Source organism: Podarcis melisellensis, assembly GCF_964234715.1.
Source record: "Podarcis melisellensis genome assembly, chromosome: 7".
Classification (NCBI taxonomy): Eukaryota; Metazoa; Chordata; class Lepidosauria; order Squamata; family Lacertidae; genus Podarcis; species Podarcis melisellensis.
In genome coordinates this window covers 16,829,926-16,856,177 of record NC_138539.1, presented here as the reverse complement: position 1 = coordinate 16,856,177, position 26,252 = coordinate 16,829,926, and the positions used below count along the sequence as shown (strand labels likewise).

At 45.2% G+C, this 26,252-nt stretch overlaps 1 protein-coding gene across 1 annotated transcript in view; it reads right to left on the bottom strand.

Annotated features, from left to right (window-relative positions):
• Nucleotides 1–6,611: 6,611 nt before the first annotated feature.
• EIF3H (eukaryotic translation initiation factor 3 subunit H) overlaps nucleotides 6,612–26,252 on the bottom strand; it is an 82,099-nt gene continuing 62,458 nt past the window's right edge. The window contains exons 3-8 of the mRNA XM_081918914.1: nucleotides 23,429–23,596; nucleotides 20,702–20,801; nucleotides 15,674–15,823; nucleotides 12,601–12,721; nucleotides 10,179–10,311; nucleotides 6,612–6,893 (exon numbers count right to left, since the gene is read on the bottom strand). Of these exons, the coding sequence (XP_081775040.1) occupies nucleotides 6,796–6,893; nucleotides 10,179–10,311; nucleotides 12,601–12,721; nucleotides 15,674–15,823; nucleotides 20,702–20,801; nucleotides 23,429–23,596 (770 nt within the window). The 3' untranslated portion in view covers nucleotides 6,612–6,795. The remainder of the gene's footprint in view (nucleotides 6,894–10,178; nucleotides 10,312–12,600; nucleotides 12,722–15,673; nucleotides 15,824–20,701; nucleotides 20,802–23,428; nucleotides 23,597–26,252) is intronic.

Here is a 26,252-nt window from a genome sequence, read left to right as displayed (position 1 = left end):
TTACAACGATAAAGTAGCTTCAGAATCCAGCACCCATTAAAGGACTGCCAGAGAGTCCTGAGAATGAGAGAGAAGAATGGACGCCTTTTTGCAAAGGAAGAAATTGGAGGACAGAACTTGACGCATCACTAACTTAGGCCTATGCCACTTCCATGGCCCTCCCACTTTTCTTGTGTCTCCCCCGCCAAAAATAAAATAAAATCATTGACTAATAAGGAATACAATATAATAGCACTTAAGATTAATATATGTAGGGTAATATGTTGAAGGCAACATACAGTTGTACATCATCCTTGTAATTCCAAAACATTAGGAACAGGTTTGTGTCTCTGTTTGTGATAGGGAAAGTCTATTTTTCACCTTTGTAAAGCACTAAGGCTCTTTTTTAAAGGTGCTTAATATATAATCTCCCATAAACAGAGAGGTAGATTTAGACATTCATTAGTTTCTTGTCTGCATCCCTATTTTTATATTTGGCCCATTGTTTTCAGCATTTTAGGCAACACCTCAAAACATCCAAAACGAAGGCATTCCACTGCTTCCCCCTTTTTTATTTTAAAACAGGGATGGGGGACCAGCGGCCTCCAGGTGTTCTTGGACTCCAGCTCCCATCAGCCTCAGCTAGCACAGCCCACAGTCAGGGATGATGGGAGATGGAGTCCAACAACTTATGGAGGACTACAGGTTCCCATCCTTGTTTTAAAATAAATGCAAAAGGTGGAGAACGTAACAGATGAAAATTCTCATTCGACTGTGAAATTAGAATCTCTAAATACATATATATTTAAACATTTAAAGCACCCATGGCTTCCTGTTTCATAAGAATTATATTTCTAATATTGCTGAAAGCAGTGGATTTTTGTACAGTGGAGACCTCGTTTTTCTCCTTAGTCATCTCTCTATCCAAAGAGTTACAATTCTTCAGAGATCATAATGTAATATCTACATTTATATTAATGTTTTATCACTGTCTGTCCTCTTGCAGCTGCGACATTTTCTTTGCCAGGGTGGCTGCTGTGCAGGGATGAAGGTAGAAAAGGTAGGAAAGTTTTAACTCTGAAAGTTATGACATTTTAAGTAGGTAATAGAAGGGTCTTGCCAGGTAGAGTGCCTCTGCTACACTAGCCTCCTGCCAGGTGGAGCGCTGTTGCTTATAGAGAGGGGTGCAAATGGATTAGCAGAGCCAATCTGACTTCCCCATTGCTTCATGTCTCCCCTTCTTAGTAAATAACAATGACCCACTTTCTGGGAAGCTGCTGTAGGAGCTCTGCTCCACCTGCCCAGCCACTTCTGGCCTGAAACACACTCATGCTTTCTCATGTAACATTTGGAATAGGTGACCACATTGGAGCGATACATTTAAAGCTGTGATACCACTTTAAACAGTCAAGGAGCGCACACACCCAGAGAATTCTGGGAGCTGTAGTTCGTTAAGGGTGTTGAGAGTTGTTACGCGATCGCTAGTCCCATCACAGAGCAGAACACTGACCATGCTAATGGGAGCTGGGAGTCCAACAACATCTGGAGGGCCACAGGTTAGCGCCCCCTAGTGAAGTGGAGGTTCAAGCCATTATTCCTCCTTGGAAAGAACAGTGGTGTCAGCTCTCCTGTTGAAACACTAGCTCGGCCTTTGCAAAGTTGTTTTGCAAAGCTCCAGGTGTTTGTGGCCACGACTTTCATCAGACCCCAGCCAACACAGGAAATTTGAGGGGTATCCAAAACAACTTGGGGCATGAGATCGAACAAGGCTGTGCCACAAGATCTTCCATCATAAACGTTAACACCAAGAGGAAAGCAAACGATCCCCGAAAGATCTTTCCGTCCAGCAACTGCTGGGGGCATTCAGCTGAGCTGGACATTTGAGCCTTTTGAGGTTCAGCTACTTCCAAGTCCTGAGGGATAAATTCTCATCTCTCTCCCTGCGTGTGGGGCTTTAATTGTGCACGTCCTATTAGTGCTAATGGGACTTGTGCACCTAAAGTCCTCTGTGTGAAATGAGTCCAATAAATCCAAGGTTACAACCTCATTAAAGGCAGAGTTGCTTATTTCATGTGTAATGGGCCTTCAGCCTCCATGATCTGGCAATTCGTGACTTTTACGCGTCTCCTTTGAGAGAATTCTTCAAGGTTCCTTGCTAATAAATATTTTTCACCATTCTTCCTAGGGTGACCGACCCCCTCGTGACTCTAGCCTGGCTTTACAATGCCTGCACCAGCTAATGAAACAAGCTGCTATCAGGTCAGCCAGAAATGTGTAGGAGCATTCCTGAGGGAGAGCTGGGCTTCACCAGCTTCTAATTTCCCATTTGAAATGGCTGGCAAGTCAGCCACCCGCCTCCTCTACTTTTCTGTGGTGCTATTAGCTTTTGAAAATCCAGCAGTATTCAGCATTTTGTTGTTGACTGCACATGCCTTGAAGGAAAACTTACTTTCCGCGCCCAGAGATCTAGAGTTAAGAAGGAAAGGTGTCTCTCTGAAGATGGAAAAGCAGTACAGTGGTACCTCGGGTTAAGTACTTAATTCGTTCCGGAGGTCCGTTCTTAACCTGAAACTGTTCTTAACCTGAAGCACCACTCTAGCTAATGGGGCCTCCTGCTGCCGCCGCACCACCGGAGCCTGATTTCTGTTCTCATCTGGAAGCAAAGTTCTTAACCCGAGGTAATATTCCTGGGTTAGCGGAGTCTGTAACCTGAAGCATATGTAACCTGAGGTACTACTGTAGTAACCTTGGCTTAAAAAAAATAAAATAGCCCAAGAAGAGAAATTGTTTTTAAAAATGTGGCAGCTAGACTGGTGACTGGGAGTGGCTGCCAGGACCGTATAACACCAGTCCTGAAAGACCTACATTAGCCCCCAGTACGTTTCTGAGCACAATTCAAAGTGTTGGTGCTGACCCTGAAAGCCCCAAAGGCCTCGCCCCAGTATACCTGAAGGAGCGTCTCCACCCCCATCATTCAGCCCAGACACTGAGGTCCAGCTTTGAGGGCCTTCTGGTGGTTCTCCCACTGCGAGAAGTGAAGTTAACAGGGAACCAGGCAGAGGGCCTTCTCGGTAGTGGTGCCCACCCAAATGAATGACCTTCTATAGATATTTGAAGGCAGCCGTGTATCAGGAAGCTTTTAATGCCTGGTGCTCTGTTGTGTTTCTTTATATTATGTTGGAAGCCACCTAGATATATTATGCTGGAAGCCACCTACATTTGTAGTCTGAAAAGTTACAGGACTTCAGCAGGACTTCAGCTTACAGGATGTGCATTGATTGGAAGAGAAGCGGTATGACCACCCCAAAAAGGTGGGATCATATATGACGACCCTGACAGCACCATGAATGAGCAAGAAAAATAGCATCTGCAGGGTTCCTAGGAGTCTGCGTTTACATCCAGCTATCCAAACAGTTGCTGCAGGGACAACTTGAGAATGTGCAGGAAATAGTGAAATACAATCAAAGATGGAAGACAGCTCCATCATTTAATTGCATTCCACTCCTGTACTTTCCATTAGGAGTTATGGTTCTTAGACAAGGGTGGGGTTTTCTTCACTAACTGCCTGGGTTACTAGCACTCAAGGTAAGGGGAAGAGCTGGGTGTTAACATGCTTTGGTATAAGATTATTAACAATGAAGTAAATTCTTCAGTGCTGGCCAAAGTAGTTACAAGAGGGCTTTAAATGTGGAAAAAATGACCAAATTTCTTCTTTACAGCAGTATTAAAGACACATCAGTGTGTCAAGTAAAACAAACAAGGATTAAACATACACTTGTCTATTAAAAACAAAGTGAAAAAGGCCCACCGTTCGCGTTTCACAGCCTAGAAAGCAAATTCTTGCCACAAGAATTTAGATTTTGACTTGTTTCCCTTCCAGTGGGCTCCTTTTCCCAGGTCCCCTAGTTTGCAAATCCATTCACATGATGCATTAGGCTTTCAAATGAACGTTTCCCCCATTAATATAAGTAATACCCTGTGAACATTATACCAAAGTACCCAGTATTTCCAGGAGTCGATGGATGGGATTTCATCTTCAGAGCATCAATAAAGCTGACAAGAATGAATTCAAGTTCTCTCGTGCTGAAAAGCGAACTAGGACTTTGCGGGGGCTGGGGGGGATTGGGTTTTTTAAAGACTCTCCTGGGTTGGTGTGTCTGTGACTATCACACCAAGCCAATGGCATGGGCCAGGCCATCCAGTGGTCTTGCTACGCTGGAGGCTTTGTGTATTTTGGATACAGTGATCTCCCAGAAGCAAAGTCATTAGCAAAACAATACTGGCTTTGAACAAATGATTGCAGCATCTTGGGAAACTCTGCTGCCACCCAGCAGTTGCATGGCTGCATACAGACCAACTAGCTCCCGATTCAGTACAGCCATAGAAGCAAACAGGTGCAAGACACACACACGATCAGGCCTTTGCAATCTCCCATGGTCCGAACCTACAGACCCAACCTTATAGATCAGGAAGTGGAAGGTGCTTCTTATATAACTCATGGAGCAGCAGGGACGCGGGTGGCGCTCAGAGTTAAACCACAGAGCCTAGGGCTTGCCGATCAGAAGGTTGGCGGTTTGAATCCCCGCAACGGGGTGAGCTCCCATTGCTCGGTCCCTGCTCCAGCCAACCTAGCAGTTTGAAAGCACATCAAAGTGCAAGTAGATAAATAGGTGCCGCTCTGGCGGGAAGGTAAACGGCATTTCCGTGCGCTGCTCTGGTTCGCCAGAAGCGGCTTAGTCATGCTGGCCACATGACCCGGAAGCTGTCTGCGGACAAATGCCGGCTCCCTCGGCCAATAAAGCGAGATGAGCGCCGCAACCCCAGGATCGGTCACGACTGGACCTAATGGTCAGGGCTCCCTTTACCTTTACATGGAGCAGCACACAGTCTTTGGTGAGCAGGAGCTATTTGGTTCGAATGTCGATGTGGCCTCTTATACTATTTTCAGAAACCCTGAAGACTACCTCCTCTTGTCTACGAAGCCTTGGTTTTCTATTATAAAAAGCTTTAATTCCTTGCCAAATATATATATAAGAATTTAGCTCAAGGTTCCTGGACGTGATTTCTGTAGAATGGCGGCACTCAAGAGCGGGCACCGCACAGCGTAACAGGATATTTAATCAGATTCAACAGTTTAGATAAGCAAGGCTGTAGAAACAGTCCACTCTGAACTTTGAAATACCACGGCCCGCTCTGACACTTTGCCAAGCGCCTGAGGTTTGCAAACAATTTGCATATACATTTACATAATGCGAACAATCTCTATAAAGTTAAAGGCTTGGGAGTTGCTGAGGGCGGGGGTGATGGGGACAAAAAGTTTCCATTCTGACAACTGGATTTAACACTCTCACAGCTTTATCTCTCTCAAACCACTCCCTGCCTCCCTTTATTCCATGTGCTTGTCCCCTTTCAGAGTTAATTTGAATTAATCCCCTTTTGACATTTTTGGCTGAGGGCAAAAGCACCCTTAATTTCCCCAATGCAAAATAAATATATCCCCATCCAAAATAACCCGATAATGAATTAACGCTGAAACACACCGAGTAATTCTGCTTCTCGCCAATTATCCCCCTCTCCTTTTGAATACACAGGCTTTGGGGGGAGAAAAATCACTGAATATAGCCTTTGCAATCTTGCTATTTTCTTCCCCTTTTTTGCCTTAACCACTGGGAAGAAAGGTGTTTGCTTAAGTGAGAATTCTCCAGTGTTAAAAGCCACTTATGACATTTAGTCTATTCACATTTTAAAAACATGGTCATGGCAACAGCTAGGAAACAGCCAAAGGTGTGAGTCACTGTATCTACCAGAAGCGCCTGTTGTGAGTCCTACATTTTGGACCATATGATCTGCTATCCCATGATTTTTGCAAACAGTAAATGTAGCTGGGCAGTGCCGCAGGGCAAGGCGACAAATTTAGCTTGGGGCTGTGTCATTAGCATTTTGTTCCAGCACCATTTTCCTGACTGCTATTTGTCCCACGGAAGAAAACTTTCAGATAACAAACTGATATCTGTATATTTCTTTTCACAGGGGCGAAAAGAAACCTTCCCTCCTTCAATGCTGTGGTCCCAATCTGAACTGGGGTTCTCACTCGTGGCTGCAGGCAGTGCTTTCTTTCTTGAAAAAAGTTTAGGGGTACTCTCATTTTGACTCAAGAAAATCACCATGTTGTAGTTCAAATCAGGGAAAAATAAATACAGTAAATGGACAAAAGTACAAAGATTCACAAAATGTTTAGGGGTATATGTACCCCTGCGTACCCTCAGGAAAAAAAGCACTGGCTGCAGGTACTATTTTTAAAATATTTCACAGATCTCTCCCAGCATTACATCCAAGTTGGCCCCTGAACTTTGGGTTTCAGTCGTTTTCAAGCAGTTTTCTTAACTTTTTTTTTTTAATGCAAAATGGGAAATCCAGTTCAAAGTAGCCTTGGCTAACTCTGTTGAGAAAGGGTATTTCTTCTGTCTAGTCACCTTTGTCATTGTGCAGAGGAAGGATTTCCCCCCCCCTACTGCAACGGCAAGTTTAAGTAATCTGTTAGATCAAACACTCACATGCGAGTTACAGTACGTGACATGTAAAAAATCCTGGAGATAGCCGCCCAACAGTCAATAAGAGCACATGCTAAAAAGTTTAAAATTGGTCGTTTATTTATTTATTTTAGAAGAGGGATAACTCTACTCAAAACACACGAGGAAGTCTGGTTCTTGGTTCATTTTGCAACGAACAATGGAAAATGTCTTAAGCAAAAACGAGCTGAGATTCAGAGCATCTCCTCCCTTGGGCAAGAGACTGTTAAACACTTCTTCTTCCTCCCTAGTTGTTGTGCTCTTGAAGTGCCTGAGCCATGAAGAGTTTGCCCAGGTTCTGCGCAGTGAACTCCTTGATGTTCTGGCTATAAGTATTAATTTGACCTGCAAATGAACAAAAAGTGGGAAGTGGGGTAGAGAAAGAGAGAGCGAGAGAAAGAAAAAAATTTAAAACTGTGAATTCATGGCCCTAGAGAATGTCCTAATATCCCATCCCATCCCACAAACATTCTCTCGCACTTTATAGCATGACCAAGAAACAGAACTCGAGAAACATATTTGCAGACAGGAGCTAATATATGTCAAAGACCTGTCAAGTTGGATGGGAGGCAGAAGTTAAGAGACTGGGAGAGCCCCCAAATTTTCTCCATCCTCTTCCAAACATTTGGCCTCCCCATCTCCACAAACATTTTGCCACACACCAAGAAACAGAATGCCAGCATATAGACAGGAGCACCACGGAGTTTTAGAGGGTGAAATAAAAAGAGGTTGCCATGAGGTAAGCCAGGGATCAGCAACCTTTTTCAGCTGTGGGGTGGTCCACCGTCCCTCAGACCATGTGGTGGGCCGGACTATATTTGGGGGGAGGGATGAATGAATTCCTATGCCCACAAATACCCCAGAGATGCATTTTAAATAAAAGGACACATTCCACTCATGTAAAAACATGCTAATTCCCGGACTGTCCACGGACCGGATTGAGAAGGCGATTGGGCCGAATCCGGCCCCTGGGCCTTAGGTTGCCTACCCCTGAGGTAACTTGTCCCTTGGGCTGAAAAAGGGCCCCTGGTGTGGGTGGTTGTGTGACATGTGATGCTTTCTGCTGGCCTATGTGGCTCACATTTGTTTTGTTAATTGCTCAACATGAATTGGGGGTTTGCTGTTAAAAATGCAAGGTTGTGTTTGTTAGAATCCTATCGAGGCAGAAATACTGTATGTAACATGCTCCCAGGACTATGCAGGATCCCACATTATTTGATACACTACAGGGATTTCTGGGAAGGCTATGAAGAGAAAAATGTCTCTCTTCAACTGTGGGCCTGGAAACTATGCTTGCCTCATCCACCTGACATTTTGTGGGTCATGTTTTTGTTAGCTCCCTCACATTATTAGTAATTTCTCGAGCCAGCAGGCTGTGACGGCTTTGTCTGAAGTGCTGTACAAATCAAAAGAAGTGTCTCCACCACCCCATTTTATTATTATTTTTTGTACACACTCTGCCTCTACAGTTCATTTCTCTAGCTAGTCAGGAAGACCAAAAGAGAAATAGAGAAAGACAAAGCCGGATTATCAAAATTAGAACTGCTTAGCAGACTAACACACTTCCAATTTAATGCTCTACTTTAAAAAGTTTCTAAATGCCTCAGAAGCAAAACCACCCAAGTCTCAGCTTTGATCCCCAAGTTAATTCCGTGTGCATTAAAATAGTGAACGTTTTCAGGTCTTTTCCTGACTCTGCTAAAAAGAAAAGCGTTTTAGCTGAAGGCTGTTAGAGCGTCAATTGGCGGTTGCTTGCTTAACTCTAGAAGATGGTCGAGGTATAACCCACCAGACATAAACTGAAGCGTAATTTTTTAAAAGAGCTGGGCTGTGCTTTTCTTTAACAAGCACTGGGTTGCTGGGAGAATTCATTACCAGAATTTTAACCATACCCATTTGCAAACAACAACAAAAAAGGGGGGAGGGTTGCATTGCATGGTTGCACTATAACATTGTTCACTGTGTGCTATTTGTGAAAAAAAGGGGAGTTGCAGCATTTTTTGTGCGCATTAAATTTCATTCCAAATTTTGTTATCAATGTGCCATCATTAGCCCTTGCTCTTGAGCCAACCTGGGATAGGGGATAGAACTGAAAACATAGCATCATAGAAATGTAGAGTTGGAAGGAAGTCCAACCCCCTGTAATGCAGAAAACATTTGCCCAATGTGGGGCTCAAATCCACAACCCTGAGATTTAAGTCTCGTGTTCTACTGACTGAACTACCAAGGTGGATAAAAATCTGGATGCTTGGTGGGTAGCTTTCAAACCGCTGGTGCAATTACAGTGGGCGCTAGGGGTTGTGAACGTGATCCGTGCAGGATGCACATTCACAACCCGCAGCGGTGCATCTGCGCATGCAAGGGTTGCGATTCGGCACTTCTGCGCATGTGCAAAGTGTGATTTAGCGCTTCTGCGCATGCGTGACCGCCGAAACCTAGAAGTAACCTGTTATGGGATTATGGGGCTACTTGTGCGTAAGCGTTTAAGCCCTCCAGGCTCTGCAAATCAGTTTCTAAACTCTCCCAGTCCGCGGAGCCATGGGTGCATGGCTACCTCAATCGCTGGCAGAATCCGTCAGTGGGCGCTTCCGGAATTTACACCAACATAAGAGTTCCTTAACAGAAACTCTCTGTCTGGATTCTCTGCGTGACAGTTTCCTGCGCGGAGTAGGCGTTCCCAGCGGGGGTCCTGAGCCCTCCCCGCTGTTCTCACTGGAAGCATCTTGGAGCCATCCCTCCGCCTGAGTTTCTGCAGGAACTCTCACTCTCCGCCTGCTGGTTCCTTCCTCAGCATCTGAGGGTCTCCTAGCCTCCTTGAGCCCTTCCACCACCTGACTCTCCGATGGCAGTTCCCTGACATCCCCCATTCTGGTACTTCCGGGTTTTGGCGGTGATAACCAGGAAAAATGCAACCTGAAGCATCTGTAACCCAAGGTATGACTAACAGAAAACGGTCCATGTTTCTGCAGCACGAAAAATGGTTCTCTCGCCTTGCCTGTTCACCCCCTGTCCATTTCACAGTGTACCGTCCAGCCTTCTGCCTTGAGCTGGGATTTCTTCCTCTTTTTTCCAAAGGCAAAATATCAAAGAGAGAAAAACCATGCACTACCTGTTGCATCTCACTTCGGCCACCTTGGATGAACAGGGAAAAATGTGAAGATGCTTTTAATTCCAAACACTACAGGCTCAGCTAAACGAGGAGGGCAGCCCAAGGAACTACTATTAAAACAACTTTGCATCCTTCTGGAAAGAAGGTTGGCATGGGGGGAACTAGATCTGAAAATCTAGCTGGGATCACCAGCCTGATGTTAAAGTTCAGTTGTGTAGTTCCAGGACATGGTATGAAGGCACAGGATAAAGCCACCTTGGTAGAAGGGGAGCATGATGCCTGGAGCTCCATGGAAGAAAGGCGGAGATATAATGAAATGGAAAGACACACACACACACACACACACACACACACACACACACACACACACACTGGTTATTATGGTTCCCATTTGGATATAAAATCAGGACTCATTGCCCAATGCTGCATCTACTTTGCAGCATTTTGTTGATTCTCATGAAGGCATTACTCAAAGGGGCCGTTGAAGAGTCACAAAGAAAGAAGGTGGCTGCAAGTGTTACCTGCAATCAACAGCGAGTCCATCCTGGGAGGTGGCTGTGGTGGCTTGAACAATTTGTTCATGTCCTCCTCCGGAAGGGGTGGCTCTCCCCTACTTTGACGCTGCAAGTTCTCTTGCTGACGTCTCTGCTGGTACTGGAAAAGGAAAAGAGGAAACATGGTGGTAAGACTCTTTCATCCAAAGAGAACCCCTAGGATTTCTCTAAAGAATGCAGAGGAGCTGCCTTTCCATATAGAAGAAGAGGAGGAGTTTGGATTTGATATCCCGCCTTTCACTCCCTTTAAGGAGTCTCAAAGCGGCTAACATTCTGCTTTCCCTTCCTCCCCCACAACAAACACTCTGTGAGGTGAGTGGGGCTGAGAGACTTCAAAGAAGTGTGACTGGCCCAAGGTCACCCAGCAGCTGCATGTGGAGGAGCAGAGACGCAAACCCGGTTCCCCAGATTACGAGTCCACTGCTCTGAACCACTACACCACACTGGCTCTCTATATATTGAGCTTACTTCACACAGCTTAAGCCAGCTTCAAAAGGTTCCATTTTGCCGGCACAAAAATGCTGTTAATTGTTGTTGAGCTTTAAAATGAAGTGGTTCCCATCTTGTTCCCTCCCCCCAGGCTAAGAAACATGGCAGTTTCAATCCCTCTCTCACTGGGTGATCCATCTACCCCACCTAAATCAGCAATGTGGTCTACAAAAGAAACTGGATTGGGTTTGCAGGGTAGGGTGGGGTGGAAGGAGAGGCCATTGCCTAAATCTGCATCACTGGAGATGCTGCTGGACTGGGGGCCTAATCACCATTTGGCCTGGCCCCAGAAGCTTCTGAAGCAAAACAGGCTTCACTGTGTATGCTACAAAAAAAGACTACAGGGGTACCTTGGTTTATGAACAACTTGGATGAAGAACGCTGCAAACCCAGAAGTAGGTGTTTTGGTTTGTGAACTCTGCCTTGGAAGCAGAACATGTTCCGCTTCCTGTTGAGTGTGTTCCATTAGTAAATTGAGTCCCCCCGCTGCTACGGGAAAGCACACCTTGGTTTAAGAACGCTTTGGTTTAAGAACTGACTTCTGGACCGGATTAAGTTCATAAACCAAGGTACCACTGTACTGAGACTCAGAAGCCACCCAAACCTGTGCCCAACTCTCTGGATTCCGAGAAGTTCCAAAGCAGAACGCAGAATGGGTCCAAGAAGTAGACAATTATGCAAAAATCTTAAGTCCAGCCATTTTTTTCTGAACTGGGTTTTCTACTGCCAATTTTTCAAGTCGGTAACTTTTACCATGGGATCAAGAGGCGGAACATTACGATTAGCAGAGGAGGGGGTGGATATTGGGTGGGAATAGAGCCAAGAAGTCACACGTAAAACTCTGCAAAATCCTTTGCATCTCAGCGCATGTAACAACTCAATAAGGTTGGAGGAAGGAGAGGAAAGTGGTACAGTTTGCCGTCTGCTTGAGTAAGACTGAACAACTGTTCTGGCTTTAGTTATGTAAAGCATGAATCTAGTAGCACTTCCAGAACAGCATTTTCAATACACCTTAACCTACTTATTTAGATGTAAAAATGGAGCAACTGGCAGCAAGGGAGACAAGGCAGTTAGCAAAACATTTATTCTCAATCGTCTCTAATCTTTAAAGGAACAATGGTGTGTTATTATGAGTTACCTAGGAGAGCAAAAGGTACAAAAACCTCTGGTTTGTGAAGCATTCATAATTTGCTGCTCAAATGGCATTTGTAGTTATTTATATTTTAAAGCTGGGTTTCTTAAAGCTTCTGACTATTGAGCAAAGAAATGTGTGGTGACATTTTATTGCTTGATAGCAGAACCAAAATACCTCCAGATTTAGAAAATGTTAGCAAATAAGAGCTTAAAGATCTGTATCTCAGACAGCACGAAACCAGAAAGAAATCGGGGAGAGGAGAGGAGAGGAGAGGAAGAAGAAGATGGATATCAGATATATTTATTTTTTATACTTTGCACTGAGTAGGTGCATTATGTACCAAAATTACTTGCTCTTGCACAGAACTGTTCTATATCTCAATAATGAACAGACTTGAGCCTGGTGCAATGAGCCACATTTACAGCAATTACTGTATAAGTTAAGCAAGAACTGGTGGGGTAACAGTCCTGGATTTCTACCACCACCCCTCCTTCAAATCACTTTTTCCATCTCCAAAATCTTCTCATAAATTTGCCCCTGCAGATTTATGTTGGCAAGCGAATGAGCTGGAAGGAGCCATAGCTCAGCCCATGCTCTGCATGTAATGAGCGTCTAGGATACAGAGATTAGATTTCCGAACAGGCTTGTGTATTTAGGAGATGCAATTCAAAGATCCTTCAATTTGCATCTATTACAGAAGCCACACAATGTGTTGTTTCACCCCCGAACAGATGTGATTCAGCCCCCCACCTCCCCAAAACCAACCTGGTGTTTCTGCTGCTGCTGCTTGCTGGTGTTCCTTAGATAGGTGTTGTATTTGACAATATCCTGGCTCATCTCATCCACTCTGTCCATCAACAGCTGCAGGCTCTTTCCAAGGTGATTACTGAAATGCACAAAGAGAGATGGCGTGGTAAAGGTTTGCAGCAGTGGACACAGTATTTTGCTTCTGAAGAAATATTAACTAATGCTTCTCTGTGAACTCACAGCAAGTTTAAGCCCACTTAAAGATCATTTAGGAGAACAGCTCTGCTCTAAATTTAGCTCATGCTCTAAATAAGAAATAGTTGAGTACGAGCAACTGGGCTTGATGCATTTCTCTCAATGCACCCTGAGCACCATCAAATTAACACCGTGCGCCACCTCTGTCAAGCCCAGAGGTCATCAGAAACCCTAAGTCAGTGTTGGCCAGACTTGGGTCTCCAGCTGTTTTGGGACTACAATTCCCATCATCCCTGACCACGGGTCCTGTTAGCTAGGGATGATGGGAGTTGTAGTCCAAAAACAGCTGGAGGCCCAAGTTTGGCCAACACTGCCCTAAATGGTCAGTGGTTACTTCAAGGCCACAGCTAAATGGCATCTTCCGGTAGGATGGAGAGATCCCATCTGAAATCTTGGAGAGCTGCTACCAGTCAGGGTAGACAGCATAGACCATATTGAGCTAAGGGGGCCAATGATCTGGTTCGGTATAAGACAACTTCCTATGTTCCTGGCTTTGTTACACAGCTCACCGATATCCTATCTCTCCTATGTCTGCTCTCCAATTACACTCTTATTATGCTCAAATACATTATTTCATGTAGCCCAAGGCAGGATCAAGTTCCCACGTTGGAATTTAGTCTGACTTACACTTACACACACACACACACAGAGAAAACAAAGAAAGTGACACCGCCAGATTCTTGCTCCTAGATTGGCTGAACTCACAACCTGCCCCCAATCACAGCAGCCTTATAATATCAATTGTCCCATGCTGAGAAAGTATGGTTTTTTTGTTGCTGCTGTACCATATTTTAAATGCTTGGTTTCCTAACTGTTCTCTTCCCCCTCCCACTGCACACGGGTTTATTTATTTCATGCTTTTTATTCTTTAACTGTAAGGGATTTAATTAAATCATATTTCATGAATACTGTGATCCAATAAAGGGGCTCCAGCCACTTAGTAAAAGGAGAGTGAAAAGCTAAAATTAAACTAAATTAACTGGGATTCAAAACAGAACCAGGTATGCCTCGAGAAGGAAGCTAAGGCTGCTCCGCATTGTCTCCTATTCACAGGATATTTCCCTTTAAAAACCAATTTCCTGCTCAACCACCTGAGAATCTGTGACATTGCTTGCTTAAGCCAACAACTGATTTTCTAGTAACAGTTCATCTCCCTAAGAGAGGGCCTCAAACAAACAGCAAAACATTCCCAGGACTCAAGAATATGTAGCAGTATTCCACATTTAGTGTTCTTTTCTTATTGTACCTCTTTCCCCATCCCAAATTGCCTTTTTTAAAAAAAGAAAAGAAGGTAGGCTTGTGGGCAGGGTTTTAACCTGATTCAACTAAGGCACAATGATAACAAGTGTCTGTCCGCAAGTAGAATAGACTTCCATTTGCAACACAACACAACTTATCCTTCCTCTCGCACCTGCCATGCCCCCCCATTCTGCTCCAGAGTAGATGGGGGGGGCAAGAGGAAGAGGACATATTGGTACTTAAGCATTACAGTGGTACCTCAGGTTACATACGCTTCATGTTACATACGCTTCAGGTTACAGACTCCGCTAACCCAGAAATAGTGCTTCAGGTTAAGAACTTTGCTTCAGGATAAGAACAGAAATTGTGCTCCAGCGACACGGCAGCAGGAGGAGGCCCCATTAGCTAAAGTGGTGTTTCAGGTTAAGAACGGACTTCCAGAATGAATTAAGTACTTAACCCGAGGTGCCACTGTATTGGGTGTGCATGTATGTCAAGCTAAGCCTTGTGCACACCACCAGTTTTGTAAAGGCCTCACTGTAAAATATTCCTGAATCCCATTCCTAATAAAAACCAAGGGGGCTCATTGAAAGGTCGTCCTGAATTAGGAAGTTGTTTCTAGCATAAAGTGAAAATTTCTTCTTCTCCTCTGAAGGAAGGGGTTGCACAACTAAACCCTGGCTATGCATCAATATAGTGCATGCTGCTAACTCAACTAGTGGGGCATGAAAAACTAAGGAGCAGCTCCCCACACATGCCAGGGATAAATAAAAGCATTTTGGTCAGCCTGTGTTACTGGAGTGGGTGGGGTAGAGACACTGAAATAATTAATATCCGCCTGAAGGGGGAGATATATTGAGAAGGAAAGAGATACAGTGGTGCCTCGCAAGACGAAATTAATCCATTCCGCGAGTCTCTTCGTCTTGCGGTTTTTTCGTCTTGCGGGGCACCACTGTACATGGGGGAATCTTTTTTCGGAAGAGAGTGCTTAGGGACAGGGGTGGGTAGTTTTGCTATGAACCCTGTGCCACAAAACTACAAACAAGGCTATTCTGCACCAGGAAATACGAAGTGTGATGCCTATCAAACTATTAAATAATATTCAGTATGTAAGCTGGTCAGGGTGTGTGTGTGTTGGGATGGGGAGTTTGGTTTCTCATTTGCTTTCTCAAATTGCAACTGGACGGTCTTTGTTTTGTACTTTTCTTCCAAAACAATAAATACACAGTCGTACTTTAGAAGCCAAACCGCCTTGGCACTCATACGTTTTGGCTCCCGAATGCCACAAACCTTGAAGTGATTGTTCCGGTTTGCAAACGGTCTTTGGAACCTGAACGTACGGGGCAGCTTCCGAATGTTTTGGAAGTTGAATGGACTTCCAGAACGGATTCCGTTCGACTTCCAAGGTATGACTGTATACAAAAAATATTAATGGGTTAGGCTTTCCTTTCCCACCTTTCCCCAACCTCTCCTTCCCATACCTCCGGGTTAAGTGACAAGGCACATGGATCCTGAAGTATACAAGATGCTGTTCAACAAAAAGAGCAAAGAGGCTTGGAAATGGCTCACTGCCTTTTCCTTTCAAAGGAGCACTTACTTGCTTGCGAGACTGAGCAGCTCGTGTCTATCTGCCACTCCCGTCTTCTTTTCCAGCTCCCAAAGAAGAACGTTGATGAGGTAGGAATTCTTGATAATGATCGGCACCTCTTCAAACATGTTTTCAAAGGCGATGTTTGCTTTTTTCAACCTGCAGAGAGAGAGGTCCCCATAACAAACTTGGAGTACTTGTGCATTTTTGATGGGTTCACCTGGATCGAGGAAAAATACTCCGCAGGTGACTAGGGAGAGTCGCAGCTTTTTTTCTTTTTACCCTTCCAATTCAGCAAACAGTCAAACTTTTATAGCAAACTTGGGAAAGCGTGTGGAAAACCCTTTTTAAAAAATTATTCTGGGAGCTTGTGAAATACTTGCGGGAAACAGAGAGAAGCAAATTGGCTTGGATTCTAAATACTGTACAGTACAGCAGTAGCTTTCAAAGCAAGAGTACCTTTTAAGCTCACTAGAGGTCCCTTAATGAGGAAATCAGTAATGGTGGAATAAATGGCTCTGGCCCAATACTGATCATTTCCAACTGTATGCAGTTGCCGGAGTGTATTGGGGCTGTTCTAGGGCCATAGTCTTTAGCAGGTCTGGGCAGTATTCTGTACAAACTAAAGAGGATATGCCCCAAAATCCTCTGCAACAGGACCTTCTCAGTGGTGGCACCGCAGCTTTGGAACACTTTCCCAGAGAGGTTTGCCTGGTATCAAGTTTGTTGCCTTTTATGGTTCAAGAAGAAAACACTACCTTCTCCGGGCTATTTAGACCTCCAATTTGAATTCAGATTTTATCTGGGCAGGTCTGCTCTTGCTTTTGTTCATTTTCACTTATTGTCTTTGTTAAATTGCACAACAACCTGATGTTGAAGTTTTATATGCTTAAAGTCAAGGCGCTATAATAAGATCCAGTAAAATCTGGGTAAAGGTGCTGGATTGGAAAAAGTTTCTAGCAGGTGCCTAAAAAATCATATAGCAAGGGTGCCTGTCTAATATCAATAGGTGGAGAGTTCTAAAGCACAGATTCTGCCACACCAAAAGACCAACAGCTCGTGGTTAGTGAATGAACATTATGTGCCACTTGTAAAAGATCAAAGTGATCAAGCAGAACTCACACGGGAAAAGCGATCCTTCAGGTAAACCGATCCAGATCTGGCTTTACGTGGCAATTTATGAACTTGGTCTGGTAGCAAATTAACATCCAGTGCACATCTCGGAGCATGGGGTGTGAGGTACTGCCAGGATCTAACCCTGTCAGTAATTGAGCTGCAGCTTTCTGCAATAGCCGCAGTTTCTGGACCAACCACAAAGGGACCCCCACCTAGAGTACAATGCATTGACAATATTGACTACTGTAGTCAAGGTATTATGGCCAAGGAACAGGTGGTGGAAGGAGTGCCAGCTTGGCCCTGAGACCGTGGGTGCCCGGGTCCGTGGGTGCCATGCAGTGTGCATGGCTCTGGCACTGAAATTTGTGGATGCCCAACCCCTTCATAGGGAATTTTGTGTGTGCTTGTGTACCCAGGGCCCCAGGGAGTTGGCACCTATGGGTGGTGGAATCTACTTGGAAGTCTACCCAATTGCAAACCAGAGAGGCACCATCTCTGTTGTCTTTTGGCAGCCTATTGAACACCTTTCTTTTTCCATAAGACCTTCAAAGTGGAGATTTTTATCCTAGCATGTACAGTGGTGCCTCGCAAGACGAAATTAATTTGTTCTGCAAGTCTCTTCGTCTTGCGAGTTTTTCGTCTTGCGATGCACGGTTTTCCATAGGAATGCATTGAAAATCAATTAATGCGTTCCTATGGAAACCGCCTTCCCCCGACCTCTTCTGGCGGGCGGCATTTTTAAATCGCCCGGGACAGCGGAGGACTTCTCCGCTGTCCGGGGCGATTTAAAAGCCCCTGGGAAGGCAGGCAGGGGGGACAAAGACTTTTGCCCCCCGCCTGCCTTCAGAAGAGGTCCAGGACAGGCTTCGCGGACCTCTCCGCAAGCAGCGGGAGCGCTCCTTGCGGAGAGTTGCCAGCGCGCCCAGGCTTCGCGGCCCCGCCGCCGGGCTTCGGGACATCGTTCCGAAGCCGGGCGGCGGGGGAAGGCGTTCCTGCCCCGAAGCCGGGCGGCGGGGGAAGGCTTTCCCGCCCCACCGCCCGGCTTCGGGACATCGTTCCGATGCCGGGCGGCGGGGGGAGGCTTTCTCGCCCCGCCGCCCGGCATCGGGACGATGCCCCGAAGCCGGGCGGGGGGGGAGGCGTTCCTGCCCCAAAGCCGGGCGGCGGGGGGAGGCTTTCCCGCCCCGCCGCCCAGCTTCGGGACATCGTTCCGATGCCGGGCGGCGGGGGGACGCTTCAAAAGCCGTCCAGGGGCTTTTAAATCGCCCCGGACAGTCCCAGGGCGATTTAAAAGCCCCCGGTTAGGCAGGCAGGGGGGGCAAAGACTTTTGCCCCCCGCCCGCCTTGGGAAGAGGTCCTGGACCTCTTCCGAAGGTGGGCGGGGGGCAAAAGTCTTTGCTCCCCCCTGCCTGCCTTTCCGGGAGAGCGGAAAAGGCAGCGCTGCCCCCCCTGCCTGCCTTCAAAAGCCGTCCGGGATAGCGGGAAGCGCTTCCCTGCTATCCCGGACTGCTTTTAAAATGCTGGCGGTGGGGAGCAAAGCCTTTCGCCCCCGCCGGCCTTCCTGGACCTCTTCTGAAGTCCGGAGGGGGGGAAAAGGCTTTGCTCCCCACCGCCAGCATTTAAAAAAAGGTCCCCGAGATTTCCCTATGGGCTTTCGTCTTGCGATGCAAGCCCATAGGGAAAATTGTCTAGCGAAGCGTCGCAAAAACCGAAAAACCCTTTCGTCTTGCGGGTTTTTCGTCTTGCGAGACATTCGTCTTGCAGGGCACCACTGTACCTGTATATTTGTTTTTATATATGAACTGGTTTTACATACGTTCTTATTGTTAAATCGCTCAGAATGCTTCACAGGAAATGGCTCACAACTGGAATGAACTAAAATAAGATTAGCCAATATCTGAAAATGTTTTCTAGGAGGGTGGTGGTTTCTTTTGCAAAATTTTAAGGTAAAGAATAAAATGATTATTTTCCCCCATTCTTTGCCATTTTGCTTATATTATCTCCCCAACTTTTCTATTTATTTTTTAACTCAAATAATTCTTGAGACTAGGAAAGAAAAGGACAATCTGTTGGGTTTGGAGGTGGGCAGAGTGCTGTGTAAATATTTGTTTCACAAATTGGAGAATGAAGTGTTGGTTCCATCCTTTTAGAGACTGCAAAAACCATCAGTGTGTATTTGAAGATGGAAAAAAAAATGTGGCAGAATAGTAATTGGGTTTCCTTTTGAGAGAAAGAAAGATCCCTTTGGATGTTTTGAACAAGTTAATAACAACGAAGAAAATGCAGCTTTCTTCTTAATCTAACACATAATAGAAAGCACTATCATAAGAAGAACATGTTCTGTAATGCCCATTAAAACACCATCTCTCAACGAGGAAATGCTTTGGAAAGCATATTTACAAATATATTCTAATAGTTTATTTTTCAACGTTTTTCTTTAAAGTGAGGAAATCTGTTTCAAGTTCTCAAAATGGGTTGACCTGCAGCATAGAGGACAGCTGTTTGAGCAGGGGGTTGTGAGCGAGAATGCTGAGATAGAATAAAATCTCTCGCCTGAGAACAAGGCAATCTTTTACCCTTTCTGTCCAATATATTTTTTACATTTATTTATATTATATTATTTTTATTTATTTATTGCATTTATATCCCACCTTTCCCCCAAGGAGGTCATGTCCATTGTTTTTCCCCTCTCCATTTTTAACCTCACAACAAGCCTGAGAGTGACTAGCCTAAGGTCACCCAGTGAGGCTCATAGCTGTGAGGATATGACATCTGGTCCTGATCCAACACTCTAACCACTGCACCATATGAAATCTCAATAGCTTTCGAGTGGTTGAGATCTGGCAGAATGTCCCAACTTAAACCTTCTCCCACTCTGTCTTGAGGCTTAAGATCCTCCAGATGGGAGCTGGAACCCAACATCACTGATTCTGCACCCATGTTATAGACCCCAACATCGGGCCCCTTTTTCTACCTGAATAACAAAAGGCAATCATCAAAAACACACTGCCCTTGGCTTTCTGCAGAGATGGCTGAAGGACTACGACATGGGATGATTCATTGGGGTTTGAGCCATTCAGAAAAAGCTCTGCATCCATTTCAGGCACTGGGCTAGTATTCAATTCAGATTCATTAATAATCCAAAAGCATCTAATAATCACTCTCTCACACATGCACCAGCCACACGTACAGAAAATACAACAGAAGAACCCATTTCTAATCAAACAGATTTACTGAAGTGGGGCTCTAAAATGAGCCTGATTCCCTAGTCCTAATTGTCATTAAGTTCCTAATCACACCGCTAAAATGCTTTGTGTTTAGTAGGGCAAATGAGGCTCCACATCTGGAAATCGCTGGTAAATTGTTGCTATTTAAAAGATACGTGATGTGGGGCTATTTGCAGTCATGGAACCATTCTGGTCCAAAATGGAAAACAGCCATATCATCCTAATGACTGGATAAAGAAGATATCAGTATATGAAATAATAGGAGCATATACTCAGTATTTCCAGAACTGGAGATACAGAGGGAACGCTCAAGACTAATTGCCTGGAGAAGGACCTACGTAGACCAGTTCATGATCTTTTAAGTTGGAACAGTTACAAGAGCAGACACTGCTGCCACAAAGATTTCATAACTCAGCACTCGGGCTCAGAACCCTGAGCATCTCATTTCCTCTCTTCCCTGCTCAATTTCGTTTGCCTTTAACACTCCTCTTCTGTTTGGAATGACAGAGTGCAGCACATCTTTCTGCGGCAAAGTAAATGCTGCATTCTTTAACCCTATTCACCTGCGGAGGCCTCGACTACTGGGAGAGTACATGGATCATCCGAGGCTGCTACAGGGCTTTGCTGTGGGGGATTTCATCTCTTCGCTCCCTTTTTCTGCCACCCACATTCGAAAACATCCCCTCACACTTACGCTTCTGGAGAGAAATCCTTCTCTTTGCAAACCTCCATCAATTTAGGTGTCAGCCTGTACGCTTTTAAGGAAAGGTATCCGTGGGCAGTTTTTATAGGATCTGAGAAAGAACAGGAGAAAAGCACAAAAGATACCGAATATTCATCAACAGCACTTTTATCTGAGCACTTTCCCCTGGGCAGGTTTCATTTCATTTTTAGACATGTTTCTAAAGTTTTGCTAAAGAGGATTTTTTTTTTAAAGTCAACTTTGAGGAACATTGTAATGCAAACTGCATACAAACATACCATGCAAAGTCTTTTCCAAAGACTCAAAGCAGCAGACCAATCAATAAAAACATTTAACAGTGGAAACAGATCCCTCCAAATGAACAGTTGCAAAATCCGCAACCCTTTAATAAGGTATTCAGCAAAATAAAATGAAATAAAAATCCAGATTAAGAGGATGATGAAAAAAGAAGACTTCCTGTAGACTTCCTTCAGGGAAGAATCTTAATAGTGGAATTGGTGCACAATTGGGGCAGGATCAGCTCTAAGCCTTAACCTCTCATGGTGGCTGGACAGGAGAAATCTGCTGCTGGGAAATGTTACTGGGCTCAGTGTCCTGGGCTCAGAATGCCAAGTTCTGCACCCAGTACCACGTTCTGCACCTCCATACAGCTGTAGCTAAGACTACGCTGCAATGCTGTTACGAGGTGCACAGAGACTATACTGCGGGGATTCCAGTCTTTAGAGTTGCAAAGACAGGCCTGTCAACTGCATGGGCAATGCTTGGTGGCATTGCATCTGTTTTGCACCCAGATGGGCCCAGGTTTGGCCCAAGTCATCTCCAGCTAAAAAGAACAGGTAGCAGAGGATGGGAAAGACAGGTGTGTATGGTGAGAGGTTGATTAGACCGGGCTAGATGCACACATAGCCTGTCACTGTGTAAGGCAGCATCTTATGGTTTCTTGGTGATAGAGGAATAGGATCTTTTCTTCCCCAGTGGCCAGAAAGCAAAGACTTCTGTGGTTTGCATAACTTCTGCCTCTTCCATATGCCTCACATGCTGTTACTAAAATGCCACAACAGTTTTGAGTTTTTAAAAAAACAAACAAACACCAATGCCAAAAGCACCATATCAATCCATCGATATTTACGATTTCCTCCCACAATTTATACTCTTTCTCTAGATAAGAGACTTCTTCCTTGGAATGGCTCCTACATGGCATTCAGCCCAAGATTACTGAATGTATGGCCTACCAGGTGATAAAGCTGTGTCTTAGCCTGGGCCAGTTCAGACAAGGTGTGTGTCAAGTGTGCTACATGACCAAATGCTTTTCCGTCATAAACTAGTCCATGCATGTAGAAACTTAGCACTGTCAGGGAGAAACCTGGGCCAGAACATTTATCCCTGACATCTAATTTCCGACATGTGAGCTGGGGAAAATTGCATGGGAGGAACTCTTAACTGTGAGAGACTCCTACTGCAGTTTGAAGTGGTACAAGCCAGGTACCAGTTTACTGCCTCTGTAAAAACTAGACTTACTTTACAGTGACAATGGAATAGACCTCCTGGGTCCTGGCCTCAGACCTGCACCTGGTCTGGCAAGCTCCTGGTATTCTATTAGGAAAATATTTATTTAGGTAACTGTTTCCAGTTGCATTCAATTTTTAAAAAAATGTGTACATAGTTTTCATGCTGACATGCTATCGCAAAGAGTGGAAAAACTGTATGAATAAAATAAAACCCTATTTAATCTCTGGACAAGGAGCTTAACATCTGCAGCAAGATAGCAGCCGAGGCAGGCTTGCCAAATAGTAAACTCACTTTTTTGGGGGGGGGAGTTAACATTTGTGTTGTCTGAAACGGAACATAGTAAAACCTTTAGCAATCAGTGATAAAACGAAAACCAAAATAGACTGAAACAAGTGGAAAATTCATCAAGATCTGATGATGCAAAGTTTCCAGCCAGTATAAGTATACTTTAACAACTTGTTCTTTACTGTAATCCAATTGTTAACATACTGAAACAATTTTGGGGCAGCTCATAAGATTGATCGTATTCATTAGTATTTTTTCTGACAGATACTCAGGACGTTACATTCGCTTCTCAGCTGGAAACTATATGCGAGCCTGCCAGATATGGCAAAACTGTGAGTGTTTGGGGAGGGGAAGGCTATAAAGCTGTTAAATTGCCTACGGTTCTGATACAGCGCAGAACATCTGGTCTGGAGAGCTTGAGGAAACGCCATTAAAAAAAAAAAACCCGGCAGAAAAGAAAAAAATCTTTGTGCTACGGAACAGGCCAGGTTTTGTACGCTTCTGTCAGATGCATAAAAAGGAGGGGAAGAAAGGGGGGGGGAATACTTGGCAAGCTGCAGGATGATTGGTCAGTCACGTACGGAGCCAGACGCTCTAGCAAGCAGGGTTTGTTAAGACATCTGGTCGAGTTCCACCAGCCGCTTCCACGACGGAGGGGAGAGGCGGAGGGATAAAAATGAAGCAGCTACCCCAGCATTCCAAAACGTACACATCAGGGCTCTGATAGCAAGAAAAATAAACAGAGAGAAGGAAACCCTGTCTAGACTTCGCTGCTGCTGAGGCTGCTGCAGACACAGGGTTGGTATTTACTTGGAGAAGGCCTGCCAGGGCCGCTCTTGCAGGCGAGGAGGTGGGGGGAGGCAAAAATAGCCGTAATAATATTGGTGCGCGCATGTAAAATAATACAGGAAGCGGCACACTGACCGTAAATGAGAACGACAGATTCCTCAATGGCGTGCTGGTAGCTGAACTGGGAGTCCAGGAGGGCACGGGTGACAAAGGAACCATAGTAGGTGGACTGGTACCAGCCGACGTGAAGATGGTCGATGTTGACGTGGCGGAGGCTCCTCATCATCTCCATCTGATACTGAACTGGAGGGAGAGAAAAAAAACCAAGCACTTTAAGGGAGAAGCTCATATTTGCATTACTCAACATTGGTGAACAATGCACCGAATAAAGGCGATTTGCTACTGGTGGTAGAATGGGCAGGAGCTTGAACCAGGAGCATCTCAAGGCTGCACAATTGGGAAGCAAGGAAGAGAGTCGTTCTATTCATTCCTGGCATGTTTTTAAGACAAACATGTCTCTCTCTTTTTTGAAATAGGCTTGGGCAGGTCTGCCGCCTTGACATGAGAGATCTAGCAAAAGAAGTGGGGGGTTTGCTCTCAATATTGAGGGATAAACTGCAACCCCGTGGTAGAGGACACGTTTTGCTCGCAGGAGGTCTCAGCTTCTGTCCCTGTCGTCTCCGGTCATCGGCCTAGCCTGTTAAAAGGTTCAAGAAGAAAGTGGGAGGGACGGACCTTTGCTAAGAGTCTTGTGAGCTGCTGTCTGTCAGAATGCAGACAATACTGCAGTGATGGGAAGCAGGCCTGCTCCCTAGGCTTTGCTGAAGGTCCAAACCCCTCAGGCTCCTTCAACTGCCACCTAGCAGAAACCATTTCATCTGGCTGCAGCACAGGGAGGCTTGCTCGACTGTGACACAAGCACTGTTTAGACCAGGATGGCTTCCATTTAAGGAGGTCATTACCAAAACCCTGCCAGAGTGTGCTGCTTTCCTCTTTCCCTCTCATCCTTTTTTCCTTTTGCGCCACATCTCTTAAGATTATAAGCCCGAAGGCAGGGAATGTCTCGCCTCACTTGTTATTTATGTCACATTAAGCCGCTCTGGGAACCTTTTCCACCCAAAAAGCAGGTTAAAAATACTTTAAATCAGGGCTGGAGAACCTATTGCGCCTCCTGACATCATTGGACTACAGCTCCCATAATCCCTGACTACTGTTCTTGCCAGCTGAAGCTGATGGGAGTTTTAGCCCGACAGCATTAGAAAACCAAAGATTCTCCACCTCTGCTTTAAACAAGTTCCTATTGTGAGAGTGTGCCGATCAAACGGCCTTCCCCATCTGTTAAAAATGACAGCTTCCCTCAAGTATTCATTCCCGAACATGTCAGAAATATAGGATATTGCCTTTTCCTACATGGCTGCTGCTGTTTTTAACCATTGCAATTTTTGGCAGCTTCTTAGTCCCTCTCGCTGCTTTAGTTTTCTCCCAGCTCTACGCTTAGTTCCAGTCAGCATCCTAGACAGTCCACTGCTGCCTCCTGATCTGACCTAGTTATTATATATGCTCACAGTTCAGGCCTATGTTTTCACCGCAGCAACACCCTGACTCTTGTGTACCTTGGTGTCCTTGCCCGTTATATCTGCCCGTTCAACCCAACTCTCTTTCAGGTCCAGCAGCTTCCCCTCTCTGCTTCTATTCTCATTCCAGCCCAGCTTGGATCTGAATTGACCTCACTACAATCCGCCCTTGTGCTCCATCCAATTCTAGTCCAAACCCTGGTCAGGATTCCCATTTCAATTCCGCTGTAAGCGCCGTTTCCTACTGCCCAGAGATAACAGTCTTTCCCTCCCCTCAAAGAAACCCTATGAAGCCAATTTTGTTTTATTCACAGTAGATACTTGTTTAAAATGTAAAGTATATGTGCAGGGTGCATACGTTTGTGGTAATCAAATCTAACCCAGGTACACTGGTACCTTGGTTCTCGAACTCTATCCGTTCCAGAAGTCTGTTCGACTCCCGAAAAGTTCGAAAACCAAGGCGCGGCTTCTGATTGGCTGCAGGAGCTTCCTGCACTCAAGCGGAAGCTGCATCTGACGTTCGGCTTCCAAAAAACATTTGAAAACTGTAACAATTACTTCTGGAGTTTTGGCATTCGGGAGCCGACTTGTTCGTCAACTAATCCGTTTGAGAACCAAAGTTCCACTGTAGAAGCATAGGAATCGGTGGGCAGTCACTTCAACAGGAAACCAATGTTCTCATGGGCAGGTGGGTGGAACTTGTGGAAGGTGCTTGGAAAACAGTGACACTACTGCGCTCCGTGGCAACCTGGAAGTAATGGAGCGTGTTACTTCTGGGTTTCACCACGCGCGCATGTGCAGACGCTCAAAATGATGTCACATGCATGCGCGGAAGCGCCGAAATGCGATCCGCGCACGCGGGTTACGTTCGCTTTGGGATGCGAACGGGGCTCCAGAACGGATCCCGTTCGCATCCCGAGGTACCACTGTATTATACCACTTTCTCTCCCACCCGCCCAATAGCTCTGGGAACCGTGGTTTGTTAAGGGTGCTGAGAATTTTTAGATGACCCCTACTTCCCTCTCAAAGCTATGATTTCTAAAACTGGCATGTCTAAGCAACATTTTGGACCTTTCCTGCCTCCAGTCCCAGCACTCAACCCACTGATCAGTGGCATGCTTTTCAAAAGATGGGGGTGGCATGCTGTCCTCTTATTTATGACATGTTTACTGGGTTTTAAGTGCAACAACATGTCTGTGAAGAAATGGTGCTAATTTCATTGTTTCAGGGTGGTGACAATAAAATCAGTTCTCTCACTGGCCAAGTCTTCCCTCAAACTGGAATTTAATTTGCAGTGTTAATAATTAAGTTAACAACAGAAGCTAAAATGTGTGGTAAAGGCCTTCAGCTTCTTCCTCACACAAGCAGGATCCAGTTGGAGAATG